Source organism: Oncorhynchus masou, chromosome 5, assembly GCF_036934945.1.
Source record: "Oncorhynchus masou masou isolate Uvic2021 chromosome 5, UVic_Omas_1.1, whole genome shotgun sequence".
NCBI classification, from domain to species: domain Eukaryota; kingdom Metazoa; phylum Chordata; class Actinopteri; order Salmoniformes; family Salmonidae; genus Oncorhynchus; species Oncorhynchus masou.
The window spans coordinates 18,467,956-18,490,290 of record NC_088216.1 but is presented as its reverse complement, the minus strand read 5'-3'; the positions used below and the strand labels follow the sequence as shown (position 1 = coordinate 18,490,290).

At 38.9% G+C, this 22,335-nt stretch overlaps 2 protein-coding genes across 4 annotated transcripts in view; one reads left to right on the top strand and one right to left on the bottom strand.

Moving 5' to 3' along the window:
* Positions 1-1,263: 1,263 nt before the first annotated feature.
* On the top strand, positions 1,264-5,353 carry rnf11a (ring finger protein 11a). 2 transcript variants are annotated; one of them, XM_064962164.1, is made up of 4 exons: positions 1,264-1,392; positions 1,616-1,761; positions 2,101-2,270; positions 2,519-5,353. In XM_064962164.1, the coding sequence occupies exons 2-4, from the start codon at positions 1,663-1,665 to the stop codon at positions 2,688-2,690; spliced, it is 441 nt and encodes a 146-aa protein (XP_064818236.1). In that variant the 5' UTR covers positions 1,264-1,392; positions 1,616-1,662; the 3' UTR covers positions 2,691-5,353. The 2 variants fall into 2 exon arrangements, with proteins under 2 accessions (XP_064818236.1, XP_064818229.1); XM_064962157.1 differs by having other exon boundaries at positions 1,264-1,761.
* A 15,333-nt stretch (positions 5,354-20,686) lies between these two features.
* Positions 20,687-22,335, bottom strand: part of LOC135535691 (heme oxygenase-like) — a 5,855-nt gene continuing 4,206 nt past the window's right edge. For both annotated transcript variants that reach the window (XM_064962130.1, XM_064962136.1), the window contains exons 5-7: positions 22,084-22,335; positions 21,635-21,752; positions 20,687-21,445 (exon numbers count right to left, since the gene is read on the bottom strand). The exon at positions 22,084-22,335 is cut by the window's right edge and continues 21 nt beyond it. In XM_064962130.1, coding sequence (XP_064818202.1) covers positions 21,318-21,445; positions 21,635-21,752; positions 22,084-22,335 — 498 coding nt within the window. In that variant the 3' untranslated portion in view covers positions 20,687-21,317. The remainder of the gene's footprint in view (positions 21,446-21,634; positions 21,753-22,083) is intronic.

The following is a 22,335-nucleotide window of genomic DNA, read 5'->3' as shown; positions in this document are numbered from 1 at the left end:
GGAAATGATGATAGTGGAACCTCATACCTACATGACAAGTTCAGGTAGTTTGATGTGGAAAGGTAGCCATACAGTGAAAGATGTTCTTGACTATTGGATCTGTGTTGTCTTCATTATGATGACTGGAAATTAATATGATGAAGGGATATAACTATTGTTAGTCTTATTAGCAGTGGGGGGGAAAGTACCCAATTTCATACTTCAGCAAAAGTAAAGATACCTTAATAGAAAATGACTCAAATAAAAGCCACCCAGTAAAGTACTACTTGAGTAAATGTCTAAAAGTATTTGGTTTTAAATATACTAAAGTATTAAAAGTATACTAAACAAAAATAGAAGCGCAACAAGTGTTAATCCCATGTTTCATGAACTGAAATAACATATCCCAAAAATGTTCCATATGCACAAAAAGCTGTGTTTACTTTGCTGTTAGTGAGCATTTATCCTTTTCCAACAATCTATCCATCTGACAGCTGTGGCATTTGAAGAAGCTGATGAAACAGCATGATTATTACAAAGGTGCACCTTGTGCTGGGGACATTAAAAGGCCAATCTAAAAATGTGCAGTTCTGAGGGAGTGTGCAATTGGCATGCTGACTGCAGGAATATCTAGCAGACCTGATGCTATTCTCCAGTCATGTGAAATCCATAGATTAGGGCCTAATTAATTTATTTCAATTAAGTGAGTTCCTTCTATGAACTGTAAAAATCTTTGAAATGTTTTGTTTGGTGTAAATGTTATTGCAAATATATACTTAAGTATCAAAAGTAAAATTTTAAATCCTTTCACATTCTTGATATTAAGCAAACCAGACGGCATGATTTTCTTTTGTTTTATGGATAACCAGAGGCACACTCCAACACACTGACATTGTTTACAAACAAAGCATTTGTGTTTAGTGAGTCAGCCAGATCAGAGGCAGTAGGGATGACCATGGATGTTCTCTTGGTAAGTACTTGAATTGAACCATTTTTCTGTCCTGCTAAGCATTCGAAATGTAACGAGTACTTTTGGGTGTCGGGGAAAATGTATGGAGTAAAAATTACATTATTTTCTTTAGGAATGTAGCGGAGTAAAATTTGTCAAAAATATACATAGTAAAGTATAGATAACCCCAAAAACGACTTAAGTAGTAATTTAAATAATTTTTACTTAATTACTTTACACTACTGCTTATTAGGCATATTTTCTCGTCCACCTACCCGCTATTTTTTCGAAAGGCAACTTCCGGATCTCCCAACTTCCTATTAACTAGCGACGTCACTTCTGTGTATACAGTTTGTAAACAAAGCCAAAACAAAGATGGATTCATCAAGCTGTTTAATCTAAAAATATAGTCAGATCAAATAACACAAATTGAAATCGGTGTCATTTACAGTTCGCTGACTTAGGTATTGGAAAATTAGAGACAGCATTTACATGTCGTTGTTTCGAGCGATATTGACTTTCATGTCCAAGTTACACAGCGATTAGAATTGTTTTTCTGCATCGACGTTGGAGGGCTGTTGTTTATTCCTATTTGCTAGCTACCCCGCAGGCTAGCTAAAAAGACAACTTATTTAGCAAGACACGTAAAAATATTTGTTTTTGTTGCTTATCTTGCTGTCCTGTTAGCTAGCTGTCCTGTTCGTAGTGGGGGTTGTGTGTGCTGGTCCAGTTCAATGGGGAACTGTTTGTCTTCGCAAGGCGCCGACGACTTGTCTCTCCTCAACGAGTCCCAGGAAGCCAGTGTTCCAGGGGAGCCTCCACCGCCTTACCAGGTCAATTCAGGGGGAGATGGATCACATCTATACCGGGGATTCATTGATAACAATGTCAACTAACTGTCCACGTTGTTAAGTTAGCCTAGTTAGCCTCATTTCGTATTCTGTCAGACGTTTAGGGTTCACAAGTAAGCTATAACTGTCATGTGAAAAATTCTGGCATGGTTTAGCTTACTAACACCTATAAAGTCTTTCTGTCCATTTCCCCATCAAGTCAATGGTATAAAATCTGACTGAGATAGTAGAGGATCCACATGTAGTTTTGGGGGGGTCCAGAGACTCCCCGATGACTGTATCATGGGTTACCCTGTACCCCTCTCCACACATTCCATACAGGAGCGTGTCCACGCGCCAGTGTACCACCCCACCCCCAGTCAGACGTGCCTGGCCAGCCAGCTGACAGAGGAGGAGCAGGTCCGTATCGCCCAGCGGATTGGCCTCATCCACCACCTCCCCAGAGGCATCTTCGACCCCGGCTCTGAGCCCTCTGACAAGAAAGTCAAAGAGTATGTATTTTTCTGCCCTGTGACCAACCATATCATTTTTCTTGTAGCTCAACCAATTTAGACACTAATTCACTAGCAATGTCCTATTTCTAGCCACATTATCTTGAGCCATGGCCCAGAAGGATATTAGTGGCTCCTCATCCATTACAAAGTGTATGTAAGTTAGCTTTAGGCCTCTTATTATTTGAAACCTGTACCAAATTTTGACCAAATGCTATCTATCATGTCGTGCACCTCACTCTCTCCAGGTGTGCGATCTGCATGAATGACTTTGAGTACGGCGACCCCATCCGGTTCCTTCCCTGCCTGCACATCTACCACGTGGACTGCATCGACACCTGGCTGATGAGGTCCTTCACCTGTCCTTCCTGTATGGAGCCTGTGGATGCCGCCCTGCTCTCCTCCTATGAGACCAACTGAACTGGTCTCATAGGAGACCAGTTCACTCATCTGAGCAGTCTCTGGCTGCGTCCTGTTCATTAGGCCAAACAGAAGAAAACTGATTAAAGCAGGGAGGGACTTGACCTGGACTTGTCCAATAAGAAGTGCTTGTTCAAATTTTTTCAGTTGCAAAACTATTCCCTATTTAATGTACTAATTTTCAGCAGAGCCTTATAGGCCCTGATCCAAAGTAGTGCATTAAATAGGGAATACGGTGCACACAATCCTAGAAACTTCCCCTTTAACAGAGGTGCCAAACACCCTTATGATACATCACCTCTTTAACCCGGATGTTCTGTCCTAGTCACACAGCCCTGGGAGGAGTGATGGGTTGTGTCAAAATATATATATATTTTAAATGTAACCTTTATTTAACTAGTGAAGTCGGTTAAGAACAAATTCTTATTTACAATGACGGCCTGCACCGGCCAAACTCGGACGGCACTGGGCCAATTGTGTGCCGCCCTATGGGACTGCCGGTTGTGATGCAGTCTGGATTTGAACCAGGTGGTCTGTAGTGACGCTTATAGCACTAAGATGCAGTGTCTTAGACCACTGCGCCACTTGGAAGCTCCATATGTAGGGTGCACCACACGGAGAAAGTGGGTGTTCTACTCTGTATTGGGGCTTTTGGAATTAGGAACGTCTGTCTCTTTCACCTTTTCAGACTTGTTGCCAAATACATCTTAAGTGAAGTGAAGGATATAGATGGAGATCTTTAGAAGTCATGATGAGAGATATTATTGACAACTGATTTCACCTCTGGATGATCTGAGGGTGGTAGACTAGAGATTGGCCCATTAGTTTAGTTTATGTAGGCTGGTCTTGGATCTGTTAGTGCTGTCTTCTTGACACCAGCTGATAAGACGGCACAAACAGATCTATATCTTTGTTTATGTGGTTGGTTTATTTTAATTCCCTTTTCAATCATCCCCCTCCAGACTAAAATGTGCAATATGATGTGAGGAAGTGCTGGAATTGCATCGTTCTGATTGGTCAAAAGAAGGTGACCCCCGACCTTAACACTGCTGTCTCGGCCAATTAGCTTTAAGACGGGTATGGCCTTGAATGTCTCTCAAAAAAGCACAGGGCTCTTGACTAGAATGCAAACATTTTTCTCATTAAATGGCAATCATAGAGAGAGAAAAAAGTTCACAAAGTAATGAGATATGAGAATAAGCTATGAGGTCTCCATCCCATGCCGGTCTAGTAGGTTACCTCATGACCTACTACTGGCCTCATCCCTTTATTGGAGATGTTACTACTGGCCTCATACCTTTATTGGAGATGTTGGATTTGTATGTATGTTGTTTTACAGGGTGGGTTGTTGTAGCTGTTAGTTAGTCTGGTTCCAGATCTATTTGTGCTGTCTTGCCAAGGTGGCCAGCCTTACTGGGCTAGCTCTTAGTACCTTAAACTGCATTTTCACCTTGGATCTTTTTCCTTACAAAGCTTTGCCTTGACTGTGTGCTGTCTTACTCTTATGAGATCATCGTTTGTTGTTGTTGTTCATTCTTATGTTTACTGTTAGTGAGTGACTTTTGCGTCCAAAATGGCAAACTAATCCCTATATAATGCACTACTTTTGAGCAAAGCATGATGCAGGAACTGGTCAACAGTAGTGCACTATGTAGGGATCAGGGTGCCATTTTGGACGTGGCCCAAAATGCTGTGCCATTATCTATCCCCGAATTCTATGCACCTTGGGATCTCCTCTGGTACCGTGTAGGTCTGGGACTGTATTCACAAAGAGTCTTCGAGTAGGAGACCGTTTTGCCTTTTGGATCAGTTATATGTACTCCTAGTCTTTGTGACGACAGGCCTTGAATCAGGACAGAGGAAATATCTTTTGTTCTCCTTTTCCCTCGATTTCTCCTACTACTCACTCTATTGTCTCTTTGAATAACTTTATTGTAGAAGTGTTTGACAAGAGAGGAAGAGAGTGAATACGTGTCAAAATATAATTTACACTGTTTTGGATACTGTGTGTAAAGGTTGTATCTAGAGTGTTTTCCAATGTTGTCAGAAAATGTGTTTGTGAATATAGATCTGTTTTTTTGTATTGTAGTGATGATCTATTCTACATGATTGAATTCCAGAGGCTTTTGAAACTGTTTTGTCGATTGATTATTGGACTAAAATGAATAGGAAACTCTTATTGATTGACTGTGGTTTGATACTAACAAAGTAAGGACAAGTGAGCGAGGGTACAGACTCAAACTGAGGAGAATAGAATGGGTTGTGACTTGAACCCATTCTGAATGTAACTATCTGATCGTGGACATTACTGTGGTGAAGTCAAAACCAGGAGCGTATTTGAAATGTACCCTCATCACCAACTCTCTTCAGGTGAAAGAGGGGAAAGTATGGCTGCTATTCAGTTCAGTCCTAGACCTATGCCCTTTTTAGGTCAACGTGAGCCAACTCCTGTGAAGTACAATCATTTCTGATACCCGTGTCATTGTTTTAGTGCTCCTTGAAGCCGGAGATGGAGAGTGTGTCTACTAAAAGAAGAATATGATTAGTCAGACTGTTCCTGGCTGCTGTTTCTGGGTTTTGTAATGTGTGTGTGTGTGTGTGTGTGTGCAATGAGGGCTCAGCTTTTAGGAAAAACTACAATAAAAAGTGAATGCCAAATCTAACCTTCTACATATATGGCTTCTTATTACCATGTTCTAATTTTGTATCTGTTTCCTCATAGTTGTTACATTGTTTTAACAATTTGTAATAATGAATTGCAAGTGCACCATCTTTGGCATAACAGGTTAGCTAGATTGAGGTGCCTTGTGATTCCAGTGTGTCCCACCCACAGGATGCTTTCACCATCATAGTCCACCCGTCTATCGTCCGCTACAGTGAGGTCATCAAGAAAGAAGACCCTATTTACATGGTTTTTTTTGCCTGCTAAGAATGGAAGAGAGGTGACCTCAATGATGACACAGAGGTCTTCTGTCCCCTGCTAGACAAGGACCACCTTAATGATGACACCGAGGTCTTCTGTCCCCTGCTAGACAATGATGACACCAGAGGTCTTCTGTCCCCTGCTAGACAAGGACCACCTCAATGATGACACAGAGGTCTTCTGTCCCCTGCTAGACAAGGACCACCTCAATGATGACACAGAGGTCTTCTGTCCCCTGCTAGACAAGGACCACAAGGACCACCTCAATGATGACACAGAGGTCTTCTGTCCCCTGCTAGACAAGGACCACCTCAATGATGACACAGAGGTCTTCTGTCCCCTGCTAGACAAGGACCACCTCAATGATGACACAGAGGTCTTCTGTCCCCTGCTAGACAAGGACCACCTCAATGATGACACAGAGGTCTTCTGTCCCCTGCTAGACAAGGACCACCTCAATGATGACACAGATAGACAAGGACCACCTCAATGATGACACAGAGGTCTTCTGTCCCCTGCTAGACAAGGACCACCTCAATGATGACACAGAGGTCTTCTGTCCCCTGCTAGACAAGGACCACCTCAATGATGACACAGAGGTCTTCTGTCCCCTGCTAGACAAGGACCACCTCAATGATGACACAGAGGTCTTCTGTCCCCTGTAGACAAGGGCCCTGGCCATGTTCAGGGAGCAAATAAGGAGGGTTTCTTTATGTCATCTTAAGAGTCATATCTCCTAATATAATCAGCAAAAAAGAAACGTCCCAAACTTAACATGTGTAAATATTTATATGAACATAAGATTCAACAACTGAGCCATAAACTGAACACGTTCCACAGACATGTGACTAACAGAAATGGAATAATGTGTCCCTGAACAAAGGGGGGGGGGTCAAAAGTAATGGTCAGTATCTGGTGTGGCCACCAGCTGCATTAAGAACTGCAGTGCATCTCCTCCTCATGGACTGCACCAGATTTGCCAGTTCTTGCTGTGAGATGTTACCCCACTCTTCCACCAAGGCACCTGCAAGTTCCTGGACATTTCTGTGGGGAATGGCCCTAGACCCCACCCTCCGATCCAACAGGTCCCAGACGTGCTCAATGGGATTGAGATCAGGGCTCTTCGCTGGCCATTGCAGAACACTGACATGCCTGTCTTGCAGGAAATCACGCACAGAACGAGCAGTATGGCTGGTGGCATTGTCATGCTGGAGGGTCATGTCAGAATGAGCCTGCAGGAAGGGTACCCCATGAGGGAGGAGGATGTCTTCCCTGTAACGCACAATGTTGAGATTGCCTGCAATGACCGATGATGCTGTGACACACCGCCCCAGACCATGATGGGCCCTCCACCTCCAAATCGATCCCGCTCCAGAGTACAGGCCTTGGTGTAACCGACCATCATCCCTGGTGAGACAAAACTGTGACTCATCAGTGAAGAGCACTTTTTGCCAGTCCTGTCTAGTCCAGCGACAGTGGGTTTGTGCCCATAGGCGACACTGTTGCCGGTGATGTCTGGTGAGGACCTGCCTTACAACAGGCCTACAAGCCCTCAGTCCAGCCTCTCAGCCTATTGCAGACAGTCTGAGCACTGATGGAGGGATTGTGCGTTCCTGGTGTAACTCGGGCAGATGTTGTTGCCATCATGTACCTGTCCCGCAGGTGTGATGTTCAGATGTACCGATCCTGTGCAGGTGTTGTTACACGTGGTCTGCCACTGCGAGGACGATCAGCTCTCTGTTATGTCTCCCTGTAGCGCTGTCTTAAGCCTCTCACAGTACAGGCATAGCAATTTATTGCCCTGGCCACATCTGCAGTTCTCATGCCTCCTTGCAGCATGCCTAAGGCACGTTCACCCAGATGAGCAGGGACCCTGGGCATCTTTCTTTTAGTGTCCTAAGTTTTCATAACTGCGACCTTAATTGCCTACCATTTGTAAGCTGTTAGTTTAACGACCATTCCACAGGTGCATGTTCATTAATTGTTTATGGTGCATTGAACAAGCATGGGAAACAGTGTTTAAACCCTTTACTATGAAGATTTGTGAAGTTATTTTGATTTTTACGAATTATCTTTGAAAAACAGGGTCCTGAAAAGGGGAGGTTTCTTTTTTTGCTGAGTTTATATGCAGGCCAGACTGGCCAGTAATAGGTTGATACTGTCTATTTCATTATTTCAGTTGCCTAATAGGTTGATACTGCCGATTTTATTATTTCAGTTGCCTAATAGGTTGATACTGCCGATTTTATTATTTCAGTTGCCTAATAGGTTGATACTGTCTATTTCATTATTTCAGTTGCCTAATAGGTTGATACTGCCGATTTTATTATTTCAGTTGCCTAATAGGTTGATACTGCCGATTTTATTATTTCAGTTGCCTAATAGGTTGATACTGCCGATTTTATTATTTCAGTTGCCTAATAGGTTGATACTGCCGATTTTATTATTTCAGTTGCCTAATAGGTTGATACTGCCGATTTTATTATTTCAGTTGCCTAATAGGTTGATACTGATTTTATTATTTCAGTTGCCTAATAGGTTGATACTGCCTATTTATTATTTCAGTTGCCTAATAGGTTGATACTGTCTATTTCATTATTTCAGTTGCCTAATAGGTTGATACTGCCGATTTTATTATTTCAGTTGCCTAATAGGTTGATACTGCCGATTTTATTATTTCAGTTGCCTAATAGGTTGATACTGCCGATTTTATTATTTCAGTTGCCTAATAGGTTGATACTGCCGATTTTATTATTTCAGTTGCCTAATAGGTTGATACTGCCGATTTTATTATTTCAGTTGCCTAATAGGTTGATACCCCCTATTTTATTATTTCAGTTGCCTAATAGGTTGATACTGCTATTTCATTATTTCAGTTGCCTAATAGGTTGATACGATTTCATTATTTCAGTTGCCTAATAGGTTGATACTGCCTATTTCATTATTTCAGTTGCCTAATAGGTTGATACTGCCATTTTATTATTTCAGTTGCCTAATAGGTTGATACTGACCCTATTTCATTATTTCAGTTGCCTAATAGGTTGATACTGTCTATTTCATTATTTCAGTTGCCTAATAGGTTGATACTGCCGATTTCATTATTTCAGTTGCCTAATAGGTTGATACTGTCTATTTCATTATTTCAGTTGCCTAATAGGTTGATACTGCCGATTTTATTATTTCAGTTGCCTAATAGGTTGATACTGTCTATTTCATTATTTCAGTTGCCTAATAGGTTGATACTGCCTATTTTATTATTTCAGTTGCCTAATAGGTTGATAGGTTGATACTGCCTATTTTATTATTTGCCTATTTTATTATTTCAGTTGCTATTTTAATAGGTTGATACTGATACTATTTTATTATTTCAGTTGCCTAATAGGTTGATACTGTCTATTTCATTATTTCAGTTGCCTAATAGGTTGATACTGCTATTTTATTATTTCAGTTGCCTAATAGGTTGATACTGTCTATTTCATTATTTCAGTTGCCTAATAGGTTGATTCTGCCTATTTTATTATTTCAGTTGCCTAATAGGTTGATTCTGCCTATTTTATTATTTCAGTTGCCTAATAGGTTGATACTGTCTATTTCATTTTTTCAGTTGCCTAATAGGTTGATACTGACTATTTTATTATTTCAGTTGCCTAATAGGTTGATACTGCCTATTTCATTATTTCAGTTGCCTAATAGGTTGATACTGACTATTTTATTATTTCAGTTGCCTAATAGGTTGATACTGTCTATTTCATTATTTCAGTTGCCTAATAGGTTGATACTGCCGATTTTATTATTTCAGTTGCCTAATAGGTTGATATTTTATTATTTCAGTTGCCTATTTCATTATTTCAGTTGCCTAATAGGTTGATACTGCCGATTTTATTATTTCAGTTGCCTAATAGGTTGATACTGTCTATTTCATTATTTCAGTTGCCTAATAGGTTGATACTGCCTATTTTATTATTTCAGTTGCCTAATAGGTTGATACTGCCTATTTTATTATTTCAGTTGCCTAATAGGTTGATACTGCCTATTTTATTATTTCAGTTGCCTAATAGGTTGACACTGCCTATTTTATTATTTCAGTTGCCTAATAGGTTGATACTGCCTATTTCATTTTATTTTTTCAGTTGCCTAATAGGTTGACTGCCTATTTCATTTTTTCAGTTGCCTAATAGGTTGATACTCCTATTTCATTTTTTCAGTTGCCTAATAGGTTGATACTGACTATTTTATTATTTCAGTTGCCTAATAGGTTGATACTGACTATTTTATTATTTCAGTTGCCTAATAGGTTGATACTGCCTATTTCATTATTTCAGTTGCCTAATAGGTTGATACTGCCAATTTTATTATTTCAGTTGCCTAATAGGTTGATACTGTCTATTTCATTATTTCAGTTGCCTAATAGGTTGATACTGCCTAATAGGTTGATTTTATTATTTCAGTTGCCTAATAGGTTGATACTGCCTATTTTATTATTTCAGTTGCCTAATAGGTTGATACTGCCTATTTTATTATTTCAGTTGCCTAATAGGTTGCCTATTTTATTATTTCAGTTGCCTAATTTTATTTTATTTCAGTTGCCTAATAGGTTGATACTGCCTATTTCATTTTTTCAGTTGCCTAATAGGTTGATACTGCCTATTTCATTTTTTCAGTTGCCTAATAGGTTGATACTGCCTATTTCATTTTTTCAGTTGCCTAATAGGTTGATACTGACTATTTTATTATTTCAGTTGCCTAATAGGTTGATACTGACTATTTTATTATTTCAGTTGCCTAATAGGTTGATACTGCCTATTTCATTATTTCAGTTGCCTAATAGGTTGATACTGCCAATTTTATTATTTCAGTTGCCTAATAGGTTGATACTGTCTATTTCATTATTTCAGTTGCCTAATAGGTTGATACTGCCGATTTTATTATTTCAGTTGCCTAATAGGTTGATACTGCCGATTTTATTATTTCAGTTGCCTAATAGGTTGATACTGCCGATTTTATTATTTCAGTTGCCAGGTTGATACTGCCGATTTTATTATTTCAGTTGCCTAATAGGTTGATACTGCCGATTTTATTATTTCAGTTGCCTAATAGGTTGATACTGCCGATTTTATTATTTCAGTTGCCTAATAGGGATTGTACTAATAGGTTGATACCGATTTTATTATTTCAGTTGCCTAATAGGTTGATACTGCCGATTTTATTATTTCAGTTGTATTACTGCCGATATATTTATTATTTCAGTTGCCTAATAGGTTGATACTGTCGATTTCATTATTTCAGTTGCCTAATAGGTTGATACTGCCGATTTCATTATTTCAGTTGCCTAATAGGTTGATACTGCCGATTTCATTATTTCAGTTGCCTAATAGGTTGATACTGTCTATTTCATTATTTCAGTTGCCTAATAGGTTGATACTGCCGATTTTATTATTTCAGTTGCCTAATAGGTTGATACTGTCTATTTCATTATTTCAGTTGCCTAATAGGTTGATACTGCCTATTTTATTATTTCAGTTGCCTAATAGGTTGATACTGTCTATTTCATTATTTCAGTTGCCTAATAGGTTGATACTGCCTATTTCATTATTTCAGTTGCCTAATAGGTTGATACTGCCTATTTCATTTTTTTCAGTTGCCTAATAGGTTGATACTGACTATTTTTATTTATTTCAGTTGCCTAATAGGTTGATTGCCATTTCATTTTTCAGTTGCCTAATAGGTTGATACTGACTATTTTATTATTTCAGTTGCCTAATAGGTTGATACTGACTATTTTATTATTTCAGTTGCCTAATAGGTTGATACTGCCTATTTCATTATTTCAGTTGCCTAATAGTTGTTGATTACTGCCGATTTTATTATTTCAGTTGCCTAATAGTTGATACTGTCTATTTCATTATTTCAGTTGCCTAATAGGTTGATACTCTATTTCATTATTTCAGTTGCCTAATAGGTTGATACTGCCGATTTTATTATTTCAGTTGCCTAATAGGTTGATACTGCCTATTTTATTATTTCAGTTGCCTAATAGGTTGATTACTGCCTATTTTATTATTTCAGTTGCCTAATAGGATACTGACTGCCTATTTCATTATTTCAGTTGCCTAATAGGTTGATACTGCCTATTTCATTATTTCAGTTGCCTAATAGGTTGATACTGCCTATTTTATTATTTCAGTTGCCTAATAGGTTGATACTATTATTTCAGTTGTTTTTATTATTTCAGTTGCCTAATAGGTTGATACTGCCTATTTTATTATTTCAGTTGCCTAATAGGTTGATACTGCCTATTTCATTATTTTTTTGCCTAATAGGTTGATACTGACTATTTTATTATTTCAGTTGCCTAATAGGTTGATACTGACTATTTTATTATTTCAGTTGCTGCCTATTTTATTATTTCAGTTGCCTAATAGGTTGATACTGCCTATTTCATTTTTTCACTAGGTTGATAGTTGATACAGTTGACTATTTTATTTATTTCAGTTGATAGGTTGATACTGACTATTTTATTATTTCAGTTGCCTAATAGGTTGATACTGCCTATTTCATTATTTCAGTTGCCTAATAGGTTGATACTGCCAATTTTATTATTTCAGTTGCCTAATAGGTTGATACTGTCTATTTCATTATTTCAGTTGCCTAATAGGTTGATACTGCCTATTTTATTATTTCAGTTGCCTAATAGGTTGATACTGCCTATTTTATTATTTTTGCCTAATAGGTTGCCTATTTTATTATTTCAGTTGCCTAATAGGTTGATACTGCCTATTTTATTATTTCAGTTGCCTAATAGGTTGATACTGCCTATTTTATTATTTCAGTTGCCTAATAGGTTGATACTGCCTATTTTATTATTTCAGTTGCCTAATAGGTTGATACTGCCTATTTCATTATTTCAGTTGCCTAATAGGTTGATACTGCCTATTTCATTTTTTCAGTTGCCTAATAGGTTGATACTGACTATTTTATTATTTCAGTTGCCTAATAGGTTGATACTGACTATTTTATTATTTCAGTTGCCTAATAGGTTGATACTGCCTATTTTATTATTTCATTATTGCCTAATAGGTTGATACTGCCTATTTTCATTATTTCAGTTGCCTAATAGGTTGATACTGCCTATTTTATTATTTCAGTTGCCTAATAGGTTGATACTGCCTATTTTATTTTTCAGTTGCCTAATAGGTTTACTGCCTATTTTATTATTTCACTAATATTTCATTATTTCAGTTGCCTAATAGGTTGATACTGCCTATTTTATTTCAGTTTCAGTTGCCTAATAGCCTAATAGGTTGATACTGCCTATTTCATTATTTCAGTTGCCTAATAGGTTGATACTGCCTATTTCATTATTTCAGTTGCCTAATAGGTTGATACTGACTATTTTATTTTTCAGTTGCCTAATAGGTTGATACTGCCTATTTCATTATTTCAGTTGCCTAATAGGTTGATACTGCCTATTTCATTATTTCAGTTGCCTAATAGGTTGATACTGCCTATTATTTCATTATTTCAGTTGCCTAATAGGTTGATACTGCCTATTTCATTATTTCAGTTGCCTAATAGGTTGATACTGACTATTTCATTATTTCAGTTGCCTAATAGGTTGATACTGACTATTTTATTTTTTCAGTTGCCTAATAGGTTGATACTGACTATTTCATTATTTATTTCATTTCATTATTTTTGCCTAATAGGTTGATACTGCCTATTTCATTATTTCAGTTGCCTAATAGGTTGATACTGCCTATTTCATTATTTCAGTTGCCTAATAGGTTGATACTGACTATTTTATTTTTTTCAGTTGCCTAATAGGTTGATACTGACTATTTCATTATTTCAGTTGCCTAATAGTTGATATTTCTGCCTAGTAGGTTGATATTTTATTATTTCAGTTGCCTAGTAGGTTGATTCTGCCTATTTTATTATTTCTATTTTATTATTTCAGTTGCCTAGTAGGTTGATTCTGCCTATTTCATTATTTCAGTTGCCACTGACTATTTCATTATTTCATTTCAGTTGCCTAATAGTTGCCTAATAGGTTGATACTGACTATTTTATTATTTCAGTTGCCTAGTAGGTTGACTATTTCATTATTCTGCTATTTCATTATTTAATAGGTTGATACTGACTATTTCATTATTTCAGTTGCCTAATAGGTTGATACTGACTATTTTATTATTTCAGTTGCCTAGGTTGATAGCCTATTTTATTATTTCAGTTGAGGTTGATACTGCCTATTTCATTATTTCAGTTGCCTAATAGGTTGATACTGCCTATTTCATTTTTTCAGTTGCCTAATAGGTTGATACTGACTATTTTATTATTTCAGTTGCCTAATAGGTTGATACTGCCTATTTCATTTTTTCAGTTGCCTAATAGGTTGATATTTCAGTTGCCTATTTCATTATTTCAGTTGCCTAATAGGTTGATACTGACTATTTCATTATTTCAGTTGCCTAATAGGTTGATACTGACTATTTTATTATTTCAGTTGCCTAGTAGGTTGATTCTGCCTATTTTATTATTTCAGTTGCCTAGTAGGTTGATTCTGCCTATTTCATTATTTCAGTTGCCTAGTAGGTTGATTCTGCCTATTTTATTATTTCAGTTGCCTAGTAGGTTGATTCTGACTATTTCATTATTTCATTTACCTAATAGGTTGATACTGACTATTTTATTTTTTCAGTTGCCTAATAGGTTGATACTGCCTATTTTATTATTTCAGTTGCCTAATAGGTTGATACTGACTATTTCATTATTTCAGTTGCCTAATAGGTTGATACTGACTATTTCATTATTTCAGTTGCCTAATAGGTTGATACTGACTATTTTATTTTTTCAGTTGCCTAATAGGTTGATACTGACTATTTCATTATTTCAGTTGCCTAATAGGTTGATTCTGCCTATTTCATTATTTCAGTTGCCTAATAGGTTGATACTGCCTATTTCATTATTTCAGTTGCCTAATAGGTTGATACTGCCTATTTCATTATTTCAGTTGCCTAATAGGTTGATACTGCCTATTTCATTATTTCAGTTGCCTAATAGGTTGATACTGACTATTTTATTTTTTCAGTTGCCTAATAGGTTGATACTGACTATTTCATTATTTCAGTTGCCTAATAGGTTGATACTGCCTATTTCATTATTTCAGTTGCCTAATAGGTTGATACTGCCTATTTCATTATTTCAGTTGCCTAATAGGTTGATACTGATTGCCTAATAGGTTGATACTGACTATTTCATTATTTCAGTTGCCTAATAGGTTGATACTGCCTATTTCATTATTTCAGTTGCCTAGTAGGTTGATACTGACTATTTCATTATTTCATTTACCTAATAGGTTGATACTGACTATTTCATTATTTCATTTACCTAATAGGTTGATACTGACTATTTTATTATTTCAGTTGCCTAGTAGGTTGATTCTGCCTATTTTATTATTTCAGTTGCCTAGTAGGTTGATTCTGCCTATTTCATTATTTATTTCTAGTAGGTTGATACTGCCTAATAGGTTGATGATTTCAGTTGCCTAATAGGTTGATTCTGCCTATTTACATGTATTCTCTGCTTAACAGCAGGCATCTTTATTCCTAAAGGCTCATAATTCTAGATACACACATATTAGAATCATTAAATATGTGAAAGTCTTATATTTTGTGTTCATAATTAATCATCTGTCTGAAATGAAAACCAGCACATGTAAATCCATGTAATCCAAACTAATGTGTTGTGTACTTCTATATGACATATGCAAATGTATTAGAATAAATCAAGAATACGAAAACACTGTCTTACCATTGTTTTCACGTGCTCAGCTAATAAGCGAACAAACAAAAAGTATGCTTATAGCAGAATAAAATACTTTTAGGTTCAATTGTATACACACATATTGCATTTGAGCAAAATGTTTGAAAAGCCCTTCATAAATAAGTTCTCATTTGGAGTGAAACTATCCTGTAGACATGACATTTTTTTTAAAATTCAGAACAGTCTTCTTGGTAACATTAGGAATTAGAATACTGGAATGGTATTGAACCTTATGATGAGTCAAGTTGGTCAGGGAGTTGGTTAACTTAGGATAAAAGCGTCTGAAATTTCATATACAGCTCTGGAAGAAATGAAGACACCACTGCAAAATGATCAGTTACTCTGGTTGTACTATTTATAGGTATGTGTTTGGGTAAAATTTACATTTTTGGTTTATTCTATAAACTACTGACAACATCCAAATTCCAAATAAAAATATTGTCATTTAGTGCATTTATTTGCAGAAAATGGACAGGTCATGGGTTCAGGTCTGGAGATTGGAGACCCTTTCCATGACAGGGTCTTGATCTGGTGGTCCTCCATCCACACCTTTATTGACCTGGCTGTGTGGCATGAAGCATTGTCCTACTGGAAACACCAATCCTCAGAGTTGGGGAACATTGTCAGAGCAGAAGGAAGCAAGGTTTCGTCCAGGACAACCTTGTATGTGGCTTGATTCATGCGTCCTTCACAAAGACACATCTGCCCGATTCCAGCCTGCTGAAACACCCCCAGATCATCACTGATCCTCCACCAAATTTCACAGTGGGTGCGAGACACTGTGGCTTGTAGGTCTCTCCAGGTCTCACACCCACTGTGACATTTGGTGGAGGAATATCTGCGCCAGGAGTGGCATAAAGTCACCCAACATCAATGTGAAAGACTGGTGGAGAGCAGGCCAAGACACATAAAAGCTGTGATTGAAAATCAGGGTTATTCCACCAAATATTGATTTCTGAACTCTTCCTAAGTTAAAACATTAGCATTGTGTTGTTTAAAAATGAATATGAACTTATTTTCTTAGCATTATTCGAGGTCTGACAACAACTGCATATTTTTTGCTATTTTGACCCATTGTCATTTTCTGCAAATAAATGCTCTAAATTACATTTTTATTTGGAATTTGGGAGAACTGTTGTCGGTAGTTTATATAATTAAACGAAAATGTTAATTTTACCCAAACACATACCTATAAATAGTAAAACCAGAGAAACTGATCATTTGCAGTGGTTTCTTAATACTTTCCAGAGCTGTATATTACCTCTGCCTATCCTGACCAAGATGGCTGCCGTGTTTGCCCAATTATGGAAATTTGAGGGTTTATTGACACATGTGCTCCTGCTACACCCCCTAGTGGACATTCGGGTGTCTCCTTGACCTGCAGCCATTCCCCCAGTTCTCTCCCTCTTCTTCTCTCTCTCTCTCTGATTGTGTGGTTGGAGACAGTTGTGCTGGAGTCGGAGCAGTTCCCCACCAGCTGCAACCCGTTCCATAATCAAGACCTCTACAAATACTCAATCCTGCCACTTCCACTCTGTCAGATCATAATCTCCATTCATTTTGCCGCTCTGACTCTGGTTCCTGTCTCCTGTTCCACATTTCACCACCCTGCTACCCTGTTCTGAATTCAACTCATCATCCCTCCCTTGGATTCCCCTCCGGACCTGTTTACCCTGTCCCAACCCAGCTCACTCCAACTTCAGCCTCCACATCGGGTTTCCTACAACTCATCCAAACTTCCCTGGATCTGCACATCTCTCCCTGTGTTGCAATAAATATCTTGGTTCATTCATCCCTGTTTCCTGGTCTGAGTCTGCTCTTGGGTTCTCCTGTGCTGCTCCGCTTAATGTTTGACAATGCCCCTCTAGTAATTCAATAGGCTCTCTATGGGGTTACAGCGGCCCGCAGAACACATGGCAAATTCAATTGTATGATGACAAAAACGTCGCTTGACATTGAGCGCCATCAAGTGACGTCACTGTGTAAAACACCTCAATATTAGTTTATGAAGACAAATCACTTCATCACCTATATCTGGCGTTGTGGCTTACACATCTCTCCCCATTTTGTTTGACTACATAGGAAGTGATAAATAACAGGTCAAACGTAGCCCTTCATATCCCTTATACGTTTGTATGAGTTCAAATGAATGGCCAGTTAGAGCTCTGCTCACTGGTTCCAGAGTGAATGATAACCTATCCTACAGAGAAGCTCATCAGAGAGTTCCTCTTCAGGGGCAGGCAGCACTGTCAACCTACATCACTGTCAACCTACATCACTGTCAACCTACATCACTGTCAATCACATGAGGGGATGGATCATCTTCAATGTTCAGAAAGCCTTCCTGAAAAAGTGAGAGCGACCTCAAGGTCCACAGGCAGTCAACCTGTCCAACACTTTCCTGTTTAGCTAATAATGAAGCTAAATACATGGCCAAAATACGATAAGTCTCTTTGCTGAATATATGACACAAAGTGACTGATATGCGTTCTGTGTTTCATTTGTAGATTTCAGGAAGAGAGAGGGGAGAAAGCCCTGCCTCGTTGAGCTGGTAAGAAATATACTTCACTTTATAAAGATCCATAATAGCCTGATCAAAATGACATTGTCAGGTGTGTCAGGTGTTCAACATTTACATTTACATTTAAGTCATTTAGCAGACGCTCTTATCCAGAGCGACTTACAAACATGAGTTGTAAATGCTTTCATTCGTATAAACATTTGCCACTGCTAATATGAAACTCAATATTCCACTAAATTCAAACTCACAGACAGACATTGAAGGTGAGGAGTCGGCACAGGCTCGTTAACATCAAGCAGGTTGTTTGGAGAGAGCTCAATGAGGAACGATGCCTGTCTCTCCGGTCTACTGGAAAGGAATGACCAGCTTCTCTTATCCCTTTTTGTGACTATGTTCAGTGTAATACTGTCGTAATAGAGGCATGCTGTGTGTTTCATAAGAAATACATGCAGTGCATTCAGAAAGTAATCATATCCCTTGACTTATTCCACATTTTGTTGTGTTAAAGCCCGAAATTCTAAATTGATTAAATTGCTGTTTTTTCACCCATCTACACACAATACTCCATAATGACGAAGTCAAAACAGGATTGTAGACATTTTTGCAAATTTATTGAAAATGTAATATTTAAATATCTTATTATAGACTGCTGTTTTAACCTCTATCAATAGTCATAAGAGGAGCATTTAGAGATCCCATGGAAAAGAGAGAAATACATGTTAAGTTCATTGTGGAGCAGCAGCAGCTCTTCATTGACGACGCAGAGAAACATGCCCAACCTGACAACAGGTCAGAGGAGATGCTCCAGGTGGAGATTCCACAGGAAGTCAGGGAGGTTGTGGAGAGCCTGGTGGACATGGCAGCAGGAAGAGACAGCACAAGGGATATCGTCCAAAGAGCCCTCACTGAGATCGGGACCAAGGTGACGAGCTGCCTCCAAGACCTTCTCGAAGCAGGCCGTGGTGCTCAGTTAAACCATCAGGACATTATCTCCCAGGTAATTCTTCAAGTGAATTACAAACTCTTTCGGAACTGACTTTCTCTGAAGGTCAAAGGTCACCCCTCTTTTGAAGGATGCAGAAGCTCTCCTATGGTCCTTGTTATGGGCTATGCCACGGGGTGGGGGGGGGGGGCAGCTGGTCAACACTCTTGAGCAGGCCACAGACCACTAGGAGGTGGTGAAGAGGGCTAAACCAAGGCCGTATACCTTTTAAAGGGTTAATACATTGTGTTATGATAAACTGTAAGGGTCTCCTCTTCAGGACCTCTCTGTGTGTGTGTTAACCTGTTTTGAGTGTTGTGACCTTCAGACACTATCAGAAGGTGTCTACGTTCAGACTCCTCCTGTCTGGGTCTCACCGTGGTTATCTGGTTGTCCGACAACACAAGGCTGTCACAGACCTGATGAAACCAGCCACCTGTCAGAAGATGCTTACACTCGTTCACCTTGTCATGACCCTGTACTTGTGATGAAAGGTCAAGTTTTGGTCCAACCCACTTCTGAGCTTTTAATTGCTGATAAGATGGTTCCTGCTGCTAGGGGGGGTTAGATTTAGGAGGACTGGGAGAGGCTATATGAGTTACAGGATGTCTTAAGACATTTTGCAGAACTTGGGGAGAAACTATCATATACTGTTATATTGTACTCCGTACCAACTTCTGCCTAGAAATTTTATTACTAAAGGAGTATTTTTTAATGCTTAAACAACGAGTCTGTGTTTCCTTTCCATTACTAATGTATGTTATATAGACCTGATCATTTGTTGAAGAAATTTACCAACAGTGGCCACGAATATCATGGAGAACCTGGAGGAGATATTGGAGGAGAGCACTTGGACTGGGATCAAAGATCTTCAACCTCTACGTGGTTTGCCTTGTAGCTCTGTGGATTGCTAAGAGTCTACCTCATCGGTTTGCTGCTAACAAGGAGGAGGGACTTATTACCCAGAGTATGATGGAGAACCATGCTCTAAGTTCTTGTTCAAAGAAGACATAGAGCTGAAGAAGCAAGGTAAAAGCAACGCTGCTGTGTCAGACTCTGAGCCACTGACCTCTAGCTCGGCACCTGACCAAGGAGACATTAGAGCAGAAACACAGCAGAATGAGGAAGTCAGTGACCCTTTCCCCCGGAATCAGAACCCTCCCAAGCTGTTGTTTCAGACTGGCATTTAGACCTGGAGCCCATCCTACCACAGAACTATCTACAGCTGGTATAGGAGGCTGAGGGTAGAGAAGCACCTCGTTCTGATGCCACCAGCACCACATTCCAGACCATCAAAGAAGATGACCAGCCTTCTCAGTCTTCGAGGACTGCGCTGGACAGGAAGTGGAGCATGACAAACCAAAGAAGATGAGGAGGATTCGCAACAGCTTCAGAAGGAAATGTAATGAAGGGGCTTCTAAAGCCTATTACCACCACAAGACTCGTATACTAGAAGAGAATTCTAACAGCCTGACATTGTTATGTAATTTGTCTGTTATTATTTGGGAAATAGAATGATGGGATTTGGGCCTTAGCATTTCTGATTAGAAACCCCACAAGACTCCTACTAGAACAGAACAGCCTGATATGTTTATTTTTCTATTTTATTGTTGTTCTCTTCATTTAGAAGTATATTCATTTAACTTTTTTATGTACACTGATTGAGATAAAACTACATGTTCAATCTACATTGTTACTCTGTGGTTGGATGTTGATAGAGGAAAGGATTTTAAATAATGTAGACGATGAAGAAATTATCTGTGCATTTTATACCCCACATGGTAGACTCTTTTTATTAAAAAATGTACAAATATATACAATATATACAAATATTTTTGTTGAACAAATTTTACAAACAGTATAACTGACTTTACAAAAATGGATTTTCGACAGGTAGAAATATTACAGTAGCAATGGCTAAATCCTGAGATTGTAAATGAAAAAGGATAGATTTCATTTTGCTCTCATTTTCACAGTGACATTGATAAATGATTCAGAAATTTCACAAAATGTTCAGGAGTACTAGTCTATTTCTAGTGTACTAGGGATTTTATACTGGTGGACATTGAGTCAGTACTGCCAGTCAGACACATGGACATGTATCAATATCATACACATCCTAACTCATAGTTTAATGTGGCTACATACAACACAGAAACTATAAGAATTTATATTACTAAGTTATTACTTACTTCTGTACAGTATTTCGTTTTTTTAACAACTTTTAAAACTATTTAGGATCAACAACATTATAAAATATGGGGTCCTTCATCTCTTTAAGGTCTTTAAAGTACAAAAATACTCCCAACATCATCTAGGTGTCAGGTAATCTTCTGTTATGGACGGATACAACTTTGATGAAAACACTTCTTTACAACTTTAAAAAGCATAGATTCCCATGCCAACCGTTGCCAGGGCGACACAGATCCCCAGCACCATTCTGAAGAGGGGTGATGCGTTGACCAGACTGGTCTGGATCTGAAGGGATCTCGCCGTCAGTTTCTCTCCTGAGAAAAGAGGAAAGGAGGAATTATTAGTATTATCTAACACACTAACTGCATAAGTACTAAATATCACCGTCATCATATTCAGTCGTGTGTGTGTGTGCGTACGCGTGGTGTCTGTGTGTGCGTGCGTGTGTTCGCACATGCATGTGCCTATGCGCGCGTGTGTGTCTGTGTGTGTGCGTAACTTACCATCAGCCTCTTTGGAATGTGTCGACATGTGTCTTGTGCATCTATTTCTGGTTGTCGTATGTATGAGCTCACTTTCCCTCTCTGTCACAGACACCATCTTCTGAAGATCGTCAAAGACCTGCATCACAGACAGAGGCAAGACAACATCAGTCAAAAGTCAGTCGTCTTATGTACGAAGAGCCAAGAAGCTCATTAAAAAAAACTAAATGGCACTCACTTAGCTTATAGTTGAACACCAACCCTAATATCTAACCTTATATCACCCCTAAACCACGGCTATCCCGTTTCCCTATTCCTCGTCACCCCCCCATCTCCCCAACCCAACCCATCCTCCACTCCTCTCCTCCTCCACTCCTCTCCTCCTCCACTCCTCCTCTCCTCCATCCTCCTCTCCTCCATCCTCCTCTCCTCCATCCTCCTCTCCTCCTCCATCCTCCTCTCCTCCTCACCTGGATGTTCAACTCGAAGGCTCTGACAGCCTCCTCCAGCATTCCTTTCCTCTCCTCCTCCTCCAGCTCTATGCTGTTCATTCTACTCCTGTACAGCTGTTTGAACAGGTTGGGGCTGCTCACGCCCGGGAAGGAAAAGAACGACAGACCCTCGCCACCCTTCAGCCCCAGAGACTTCTGGGTAATGCGGCCAAGGACTTGTCCGCCAGATAGGTCGCCGAGGTAGCGGGTGTACGCGTGGGCCACTAGGTA

Coding starts and splice junctions, on each gene's coding strand:
- rnf11a (XM_064962164.1), top strand. CDS start 1,663: ATGGGGAACTGTTTGTCTTCGCAAGGCGCCGACGACTTGTCTCTCCTC. Junction 1,762..2,100: donor AGCCTCCACCGCCTTACCAG/GTCAATTCAGGG, acceptor CATTCCATACAG/GAGCGTGTCCACGCGCCAGT. Junction 2,271..2,518: donor TCTGACAAGAAAGTCAAAGA/GTATGTATTTTT, acceptor CACTCTCTCCAG/GTGTGCGATCTGCATGAATG.